General features: G+C 39.9%; 1 protein-coding gene and 1 long non-coding RNA gene across 3 annotated transcripts; both read left to right on the top strand.

Moving 5' to 3' along the window:
* The first annotated feature begins 1629 nt into the window (after positions 1-1629).
* On the top strand, positions 1630-4716 carry LOC105058939 (uncharacterized). 2 transcript variants are annotated; one of them, XR_012137552.1, is made up of 4 exons: positions 1630-1830; positions 1954-2021; positions 2129-2202; positions 4544-4716. It is a non-coding gene; the product is annotated as an uncharacterized lncRNA (long non-coding RNA). The 2 variants fall into 2 exon arrangements; XR_012137551.1 differs by having other exon boundaries at positions 1954-2202.
* Positions 4717-6175: 1459 nt separating this feature from the next.
* On the top strand, positions 6176-8705 carry LOC105058942 (anamorsin homolog). The gene is made up of 8 exons (XM_010942031.4): positions 6176-6601; positions 6696-6846; positions 7304-7467; positions 7567-7671; positions 7788-7947; positions 8039-8175; positions 8266-8340; positions 8464-8705. Exons 2-8 carry the CDS (start codon positions 6702-6704, stop codon positions 8500-8502), a joined length of 825 nt encoding a protein of 274 aa, XP_010940333.1. The 5' UTR covers positions 6176-6601; positions 6696-6701; the 3' UTR covers positions 8503-8705.
* The last annotated feature ends 1618 nt before the right edge of the window (positions 8706-10323 follow it).

Here is a 10323-nt window from a genome sequence, read left to right on the forward strand (position 1 = left end):
ATTCCTTGATGCGGTCCGTCAGAGCTCATCTAAGGATAGTGAGTGAGATGGTAAGCTTGCATACGTTACTTACCAAATCTGATTGTTTAGAAACAGTCTGATTTTTGAGGATGAGGTCGTTCTAGCGCGTCGGGTATTAGAGAGGGCCTATCATCTTGCAGAGAAGTACCGTCGTCTTGATACTGCTGGACAATCCCTTGCTTTTCCGACCTTCTGGGGCTCCCTTGCTATATATGCAACGACTCGCAGGTTTTTTTCATCTCCTAAAGGTCTCCTTTATTGAGATTTGTCAAAATCAACTTCAATGACAGTGTCAGGGGTGATAGTGACAATGCAAATTATGTCATCTGTGGCCCAGATGATAGACTGTTGGTTGTTGGGGATCATCTCTCATTGAGACGTTGGTCCTTAGAGCGGAGCTTCATACTGCATGGGCGGGCATTATCTGCGGAGGGCGACTTCGCTATAGTCCTTGGCTGGATTCGCTCAGACACGGAGCATTTTTGAGTTTACCCATTATTTTATGACATCTGGGAGTCTCTCAGCTATTTCTCTATGGCAATTATTCATCATATCTATCGAGAGACGAATAGTGCTGCGGATTGGGTTGTCGAGATTGAATCCGGCACCATGGCGATGCATGTTTGCGGGCATTACGTGACATTTTGTATTCTAATTTTTTAGGCTGTACTCATATTTGAATAGTATAATTGCTCGAATGTATCGAAAAAAAAATATATTTATAGTTGAAAATATTACTGATAGAACAAAATAACAAATGGTTCCTAAAGATCTCTCTTATATTTATGCTACTCAAAATTTAAAATTTAAAATTCAGATTTCTCAAACCATAGGTCCTGGCTTGATATGGAGCCCAGATGAAGATACTGTTAGCAATTTTGAACATATTTTACATTATAAATACTGTTATTTGGCTCGAAACAGAAAACGATAGATGATAGTAACAAAATAATTTAAGTTGTTTGGCAGAAAAACAAGAATTACTCTCATAGTGTCTTTACTGTAAATGAAAAGAAATATATAGTTGGTTCTATTTACAATGATAAGCTGAAGTAGTGGTACTTACAATCATTATGATGCAAAATAGGTGTTCCAAGAAATATGCAATACCAACTGGAACGAATTGAATCCATGTTAGTGGTAGCAAACTTTCAGTAGCTTTACCAACTGAACTAGATAATACTATAGAATCAAAAGAACCATTATTCGAAACCATGGCTGCATGTGGTCACCCAAGCCTAAACATTTATAGGCCATTTGAGGGATGAAAAATCATATGGTTTAGGTTCTATGCAATCTAAGTTATTGAATTGCAATCCACTTTCACCACTTTTTATTTTCCTTCCTTATCTTATTTAAAGATGATTATAATTTTACAACGTTTATGTTATGCAAAAATGCACATGCCAAATTATCCTCCCATTCTCTGCCTCTACTGAGATTTTAGCTATGAGTTTTGGAATGAAGCTCAGCACAACCACTTAATATCTTGACCCAGCCCACCTAAGTGCAGGCCAGGCTTAAGGCCTTTATGGGCTGGCCCAAATTATCGACTATGACCTCAGGTGGGCGGGGAAGCAATCCAGGGGGCGCCATTTATACGTAAATTTCCCGCGCTCTCCTCCAGCTCCCAAGTGTCCTGTGTCCACGGTCCACCTCCATTTCCAGCGAGTTCTAGGGTTACGGTTTTCCGTCGCAATTCCGACAAGAAAAATGTTCTCCAGCCAGCCCGACGGTGGAGCCTCTCTTTCCGCCGGCGGGTTCATGCGATCTCAGGCCACCCAAATCTCTGGCTCTAGCCTCTTCAAGGTAAATCAACCCACCGGTTCCTCTTTCTCGATCTCGGTTTATTGATCTCGCTCCCTTTTTCTGATCTCCATCTCTTTCTTGGAATCGCGGCGCGGCGGGGTGTTTTCGGTGACCGTGAAGCAGATGAGGATGCCTATCGCACGAGTGATGACAAGCCCAGCTTCATAATTAATGGGTTCGATGCCACCAATGTGAAAAAAACATTGCTTTTTTACGTCAATTCTTCTGAAAGTTCTAGCCTAAGCCCTAATTTCTTTCTGTGGAATGGGATTGGTGTTCTTTTCTTGGGTGGTGGCAGTTTAGGCTCCCGCGGATGGTGTCGAACAACGCAGAGAAGGCCACGGATGTCACCTGGATCGATGTCATCAGATGGTAACTCTTATTTTTGTTTTTGCTCGTCTTCCTTTAATTTTGAAAGCGTTATACTTGATCTGATTCTATAAAAAAGATCTCATTTTTGAAAAACCTATTCCACACTATTTGTAGGGTGAATGAAGCTTCAATTGCAAATGAAACAGTTATTATTATTATTATTATTATTATTATTATTATTATTATTATTATTATTATTATTATTATATTTTATTTTATGTGAACAGGAGGTAGCAGAGCTACCCCCGTTTTATTAAAATGAAAAGGTCAGAATTTACAGACCTCTGTTCGATAGAGCAACAAGCTCTGATTAGAGCCTGACAGAAACATTCAGCAATAGGCTTCATACTGAAGAGAAACAGGGAGGAAACTATGAACAGTAAAGCACAAAAGAAACAAAGCAAAATATCCACCCAAAGAAGAAGTTTTAGGGGCAAATAACAGAACCCAAATCCCACCCAAAGAAGAAGCTTTAGGGAGTGGGACGCACAGCGAGGGACTGCAACCTATTCTAATAAAAAAAGGATTGAAGCAATTTCTACAGAAGTGAGAATATTGAATTCTTCTTATTTAGGAAAATATGGGTGTTTCTCTCCCTCCAAAGCTCACAACCAGCAGCTGCAAAAAGTTGATGACCCACCTTCTTTGCCAACTTGTCTTTGTTCTTCCCTCTTCAGCTGTAATTTGATGGTTGCCCGGTCACCCCTTGTAGATAAGCAGCGGAAGAAAAGGTGATTAATAGACTTTAGGTTGGCTCCACAAAAGCAGCAAACCGTACTAATATTCCAACCCTTCCTAGCAAGCGAATGAAACAGCTATTCTTCTGTAAATGTCTAAAAGCTCTCTATCGAATTTTCTTTGCTTTGATTTCCGCTAAGTCACCAGTCAATGCCTTATTCCTTTTTATTATCTGATGAAGGAATGGTATGTCAACGTCAGTGGTAGCCTTAAAGGATTTCAAGACAAGAAGCTTGTTATTGCCTTCTCCATTTGGTAGGCTATGTAATTGCTCTTATGTTCCAACAAATAATCTTTAAACCATGTTCTGTCCATGATTGTCGATGGATGATACTTAAGATTCCTGACTAGTTGGGTGGAGTTGGATTTCTTCTCTGTTACATTCATTGAGTGGTTCCTTGTCTGGTGTCTTGAAATATTTTTCATGCGTACACCATCTATTGTCAAGAAAATGGGATGTGCCAAATCTTATGATATTGCCGAGAACTTATCCACTTTTCCATGGCTGGTTGTTGGATGTTGGTGATTCTTTGGCAAAATCTGCCATGAGTGTACCACTCTGTGGAGGTTGATGCATTTCATGGTGCAAAGTTTGCATGGCATGGTATGCAAGTGGGACTTATGCAGCATGAATTTGAAGGGAACGACATTATGGAATAATTTATATGGTTGAAATATCTAGAATCACATCAAGGCTATCTTAACAGTCTGGTATCTATTTCAAGAGTAATAGTGTCTAGTGTCTACCAATTCAAGAGTAATAGAGTGTCTAGTGTGTAGTGTCTACCAAGATAGTGCTATTCTAAAAGGGAATGAAGTTGGAGAAAAAATGGAGGATTAAGGGCATCTGTACCTGCCGTCAAACTAGTTGATTGTCAGCTGGTGCACAAGAAAAGAACAGGTGTAATGGTAATAATGACGACATCATCACATGAAAATGCCATTGTTCACATAAACAAACTTTTACTTTTGAATATGCGTGAAGATTCAAATTGAAAATGTCATTTTAAATTTTAATCAATGACCAATGAAAGTATCGACAAAATTGTTGAAAAAAATTAAATGTCATGACAAGGTTTTGCAAACCTTGCTCCATCCCAAATGTGTGCTATAAAATTTTCTTTCAGCTTCTACTTATCGATCAATTAAGCTTGTGATGGAAGGAATGATGCTTTTGCATATTCCACTTATTGGTGAGCAAAAATAGAGGTCATAGAGTCATAAATATATAGATATAGACATTGCACACAACCAAGTGTTTTTCAGGGAATGCATTTGAGAAATGGATATGACTGTTCGTGACGATGTGGAAAATTGGCATGACAAAAAAGATTGCAAAACACAAAGGAAACAAGTTCTGTTTAAAATCCTAAACAATTATAGAGAAATCAGCGAGGATATGCAAGCTTATCTATTAGTTTCTTGGACATTTCTGAACTTAGTTGTCTATGCCACGCACAACATTTCTTACAAGTGTTTCTCATGGTGGCAACTATGGTCTTCAGGTGATTATGTTATTGAAAATCTCCAGCTAAGACAGTCATCTTGATCTTGAAGCTTGTTATGCAGACTATTGAACCTGTTATGTTTTGGATTTTGCTAGGAGATGGATGGGGAGCAAACTGGATGTGATTTAACCCAGAAACTCCCACGAAAGCACGCCCCCTTCTGGGTTGATTGTCAGCTGGATGTCCACTTTATGTGCAAAACTGAGTGTAAAATTTGAATGATACTGGAGGTTCATGTGTACACTTGATAGAAGTTGCATTTCTATTCTATGATGGCATTCATGTGTGCACTTGACTGCAAATATGCTATTAGATGCACGTCTTTACATCAACTTTCAATCTTACTTGAGATCACTATATATTTAATAGCTTGGAGGTCCTGCCTAAACTCATGCAACTCCTGCCATGGGAATTTTCTTTTTTGGCTGGGCCAAAAGAGCCTCAAAATCCTTCTCCCATGTCTTGTTATCCAGAAAGCTTAATTTTTCAGCTATCTCGCTTCATAAAAATCTGTTGTTAAAGTTGATGTATAGAACTTGTTGAGAAAATAAATATACCGTAGATAGAAAAGAAGTAAAGATCTAATATCTTGATAGATTTGTTTGTCAAACGGTTAGGCTGGCACTTTTTTTTTGAAGTCTGTGCAGGTGATTTTTAATTTTATTTTTTGATCTGTTGAAATTTATATTTCAAACAAATTGCTCGGTTCAAATTATTATGCTTAGGGATAAATCTAATAGATGGAGTGGTACAATAATAACTAATAAAAATATCATTTAGAATGTAGTGAAGTTCCTACTATTTTATTAATGTTTTCATATTATGATTTTATTGGCTAAATCCTCTGCAACAAGGCCTGCAGTGGATTTTTAAACTGCTGTGCAACTTTGCACCTCATCCAATTTAGAGGACAGCAAGTCTTTAATGGAACAGAACTTTGTCTGGTTCTTTAGTTGGCCGGTAATCAAGTTGCAGAAAATGCTGTTCCTTTGATTTCTGATTTCCCAAGGAGAGGTTTATTGGTAAGATAATGCGTTAAAAAGTTTTCTTTTTTACCCCTTTTTGATAGGTGGCTTGAACGTAAAACCCCCAATATCGAATTTAAATGCTTCACCCCGACTTGCGTTTTACTCCAAAGTCTAGATGAGGAAATTGCGTGGCCCCCACAAAGACAGCCGTCGTGGGTAATGAGTCAATCTTCAAGTCTTGCTGACTCGAATCCAGGCCAGATTCCAATCTCCAGATTGATGGAAAGCACGTGTACCCCATTCAAGGGGACACCAAGTGGGCCCGGAACATCTCCCACGAAGGATATTTGGTATATGGTAGCCTTTAATTACACAACCAGATCATTGGCACCATTGATCTCCCTTGAATCCTACGTACTCGGTGAATCGCGTCGCTGCTTTTCTGCCACGTAAATAAGAACAATTCTAGTTAAATTTACCAGGGACCTCGAAAGGCTTTCACGTGCGCGTTCCCATCTAAGGCGTACCACGCTGGCGCGCGCGTAATACCTGCGCCTTACACGCGTCCGCCACACCACGTCGTTCACCGACTCCGCATTCTGGATCCCGTGGTCCATGACGAAACTCGACCGTTATTAGATCGGCACGCGTCACGCCGGTCACAAACGTCACCGAGGGTTTAGGCACCAGGGAAGAGCAGGTCCGCCCAGATACGAGTTGTATCTTTTGCGCGAAAGAACATTACCCTTCTTTCGCCACATCTATCGTTGGATCGCGCAATAGACCTTTCGAGAGATGTGCAGCAGACGGAAGATAGAGATTGTGGCTTTCGGATCTTTGAAAATCGAGATCCAACGGTTGATGTCGCGAAAAAAAATCATATCATTCTTTTGCGCGAAAGATACAATCCGAACCCAACCGACCCCCACTTCACCCCACGCCACCGTCCCTAAAATAAATAAATAAACAAGGGAGGTAGAGCCGGCCCGGGAGCAGGTCTTCGAGGTGATTTCCTCCGCGTGTCGACGGGTTTCTGGGTGGCCGATACCTATCGATCTCTTCTCAAGAAAGATTTCTAGGGTTTCACTCTTTCTCAGTCCGGCAGCTCGGATCGGGCGTCTCTCCGTGGGCACGAGAGGAATTCTTTTGTGAATTACAGGGCTCCGGTCGTTGAAATCGTTTCAGGTGAGCAGATTTAAATTTCTCGTCTACCGATTTGCTAGAAATTTGTTCGTTTGGGAATTTTTTTATTGGATTTTAACGAACATTTGATGTGTAGGACGCCATGGCGACGAAGAGCGGGGCGCTTCTTTTGACGGATGATGCCATCTTTCCCGTCCCCGCGGGGCTGTCTGCGATAAAGAATCTTGGGAGTGAAATGGTTTTAGAAGATGATGACGTGGTTGTAATTACTCAATGCGGTAGCCTGGGTAATCTTTGCTTCCCCTCTCTTTTTTGTCGGCTGCAATCTTTTAAAGTTGTTCTTTTTCTAAGTTATAATGGTGAAATTGATGGACATTATGAATAATTTTTATGTTTGAACTTGGGATTTGTTGTGGAACTAGTTATGTGAAGCTAATTTTTGAATTAGATTCATGGAACATGCCAATAAAAATTTTTGAGAACTTGAGGGGGCAAGATAGGGATCATCATTCTCGCTTCCATATATGAAATTTCAGATTGAGAGAATAAGAGTTGTTGGCTTTGTGTTGCTTTCTATCTTTTCTTTTTTTCTAAGGAAGCTTTTGTAATTTACTGCGTTTCTGGTTGATGGAATTGTGGATTCTAATCATATGGTGCATAAAAGAAATTAGTTCTTCTATCATGTATCTGACGTTTAGTTAATTTGGTTGAATAATTGCTGTAAACTGGACGGTTGGGCAACAGGTGGAAAGTTGCCAATTGAGTCGGGGTCTTTGGATGTTGTTGTTTCGGTCTGGAAAGCACCCGAACTTGATTTAGAGCAGTGGCTCGAAGAGATTGGTAGAGTGTTGAAACCTGGTGGGAGGATCCTAGTACAGACACCTCTTCTTTCTACTGAACGGGATAAGGTATTATCTCCATGTTTCATGGTTGATGAGTTCATTCTGTTTCATGTTGATGAATGTTTGATGCCTGTGTTAAGATGATAAGAAGTTGTTTTCTTGCAGCTGAACTCTACACTTGAGTGCAAACTACTCATATCAGGGTTCTTGGAAGTGCAAGCTTTAGAGTTGAAGTCTTTCTTATCTATTGAAGATGTTCAATACCTTACAGTGAGTGAAGCCTCCATACTCAGAGAGAGAGAGAGAGAGAGAGAGAGCTAGTCTACTTTTCTAGCTATACCTGTCATAGTCTATGTTTTACCTTCAATTCTTCCATCTTTTAACAGATTAAGGGCAAGAAGGCATCTTGGACAATGGGATCATCTTTCCCCATTAAAAAAGCAGTAAAGACGGTTCCCAAGATTCAAACCGACGATGAATCAGATCTCATTGATGAAGATAGCCTCTTGACTGAGGAGGACTTGAAGAAACCACAGCTACCCCCTGGTTCAGTTCAAGACTGAACTGATTTTAGTTATGTTTCTTTTGATGTTTCTTGTGGTAGAAAAGATTTTAAAACTTCTTTAATCTTGTGCAGTAGGAGATTGTGAAGTTGGAAGCGCAAGGAAAGCTTGCAAGAACTGCACTTGTGGTCGGGCTGAGGCAGAGGAGAAAGTGCAAAAGCTGGGGCTGACTGCCGAGCAGATCAACAATCCCCAATCTGCATGTGGCAATGTAGGTAGTCGTAGCAAATTTGAGCTATAAATGTTGTTAATGCTTCCTCTTGGTGTTTTACCAATGCTATCTTGCTTTTTCATCCTGCAGTGTGGGCTTGGAGATGCATTCCGGTGCAGTAGCTGCCCTTACCGAGGTCTTCCTCCATTCAAGTTGGGTGAAAAGGTAACCACTAACTGTGGTTTTTTGCATGTCACCCAATTTTTCATTTTTACTTGGTTACGCCTGCATAGAGATATAAAATACATTTGTTGTTATGTTTTGCTGATATATGATTCTAAATTTTAGGTTTCCTTGTCTGGCAACTTCCTTGCGGCGGATATATGATGGTTGAGAAGAGTCAGCATCAGAGTAGAATGGTGTACTTTCTTGCAATTTATTTTTGTTCTCACTGTTAGATCCTTGGTTGTTGGTCTTGTCCTGAAAGAATCAGACTGATACAGAAGAATGATTTGGACGACATTGTTCTCTATGAACTAAGATAATTCAAATTTTGTTGATCAGCATCATGTTGGTCACTGTGAGAGTAATTTTTCGAAACTTTTTTCATGCACATTAATTGTCTAGACTTGTTTAGATTAGAGCACTAGGGGCCCTTGAAGACTAACTAATATTTCGTTCAAAAAGCTAATCGCTCCAAACAAGACCTCAGATGCTGCATCCACCCTACCAAGAGGAGTTATCAGCTATTCAGCTTCCTTGTTAGTGGTTCTATAGGTATATGGGAAGTTTCCCACTGGGAGCTTTGGATACCAAAACATGACCACCCGGAGGATAAATAAAGAGGCAATGGCTGAAAGAAAAGGATCTCTGATGCCAAGTGCCAGTTTGCTGTGGCTGGGTCCAGATTTGCTACTACCAGAGCCTGAGAGTAGTCTGAAGATTGCGATGCCAAGCAGGCCGGGGGCACTGGCTTTACCTGAACTGCGCCATTGTTTGCTTCTTTATTAGGCTTCCATGAATTCTTAGCAAATTATCATTATAAGTTCCTAAAATAAAGCTTAGCATTTTGGCAAAATAAATTCTTACGGTGAAGAGCAAGGTGAGCTGAAAAGGACCATTGGTGAGCTGCAAATCATATGCAAATAAGGCTGCCTGCAGGCATGAACTTTCAAACAAATTATGGAGTAAGCAGTTTCATAAATATCTCTGAGCTCAAGTCTACTGCAGCCATGATCTTGCCTTACCCTGTTAACAGTCCATCTGTTTGGATTCAACATGGTTTTGGGTTCTGAAGAAAGTCAAACTGCTAACCATGTTTTAGATCTTTGTAGTGCGGAAGACTGTCCATTTGAAGTTAAGTACTTCGATAGGCTTTTAGTCTTTTTTCATGAATTTAACCTCTTAAAAAAATGATGCATGTTTCAACCTAACCGTTTGATGACCATCTTTATGTGAATGGTTACAGAAACCATGGAGATCCATTCAACTTTTCTTGCTGTTGCAAGTTGGCCTCGCAACTTTAACTACAGAGAAGCTATAATGTTTGATATATTTTGAAAAGCTGTTAGCTTGCCAAAGATTACTCACTGCTGATAGCAGAATTGGTTCATACCTATCTAAATCACAAAATATGCCAATATGATTATCATTTCTGAAAATTGCTACAGACATGTTGCCAGAGTTAGGTGCATCAGTAGAGTCACTTATATCATTGTGTATCCTCTTTGAAAGAATGGGAAGAGTAGTGAATATTTTGCAATGCAATACTTTCATAATTTTATTCCATAGCGTAGAACTCTATACGGTGTGAGGGTTGATTTATCGGCATTTTACATCTGACCATTCTGAGATTTGGTACGAGAACATTAGATAAATCCGAGGTCTCAGCATTTCCTGATATGATTATATATCTTTGGCTTTGAAGAACTAAAGGTTAGAAGCAAATGACTTATGTTCCTCGAGAAATGATGCTAAGTAGCTCTTGTTGCAGATCCAGTGAACCAAAATGTGAGCGTTGAAGGATCCCGTTGATCCAAAATCTTGGAGGCAATAAGGTGTAGAAGCTACACGGATACCTTTCCAAGCAGTTGGAAGTTCAGCAGGAGGCCATTAACGAAACAACCCCTCATTAGAACCTGACTATTATCATTACAGATAATGTAACAGCAATCCTAGAATCCATTTTTACCAATCGTAAGGTGCCCC

The sequence above is a fragment of the Elaeis guineensis genome, chromosome 16 (genome assembly GCF_000442705.2).
Source record: "Elaeis guineensis isolate ETL-2024a chromosome 16, EG11, whole genome shotgun sequence".
NCBI classification, from domain to species: domain Eukaryota; kingdom Viridiplantae; phylum Streptophyta; class Magnoliopsida; order Arecales; family Arecaceae; genus Elaeis; species Elaeis guineensis.

Coding starts and splice junctions, on each gene's coding strand:
- LOC105058942 (XM_010942031.4), top strand. CDS start 6,702: ATGGCGACGAAGAGCGGGGCGCTTCTTTTGACGGATGATGCCATCTTT. Junction 7,948..8,038: donor GAAACCACAGCTACCCCCTG/GTTCAGTTCAAG, acceptor AATCTTGTGCAG/TAGGAGATTGTGAAGTTGGA. Junction 8,341..8,463: donor CATTCAAGTTGGGTGAAAAG/GTAACCACTAAC, acceptor TCTAAATTTTAG/GTTTCCTTGTCTGGCAACTT.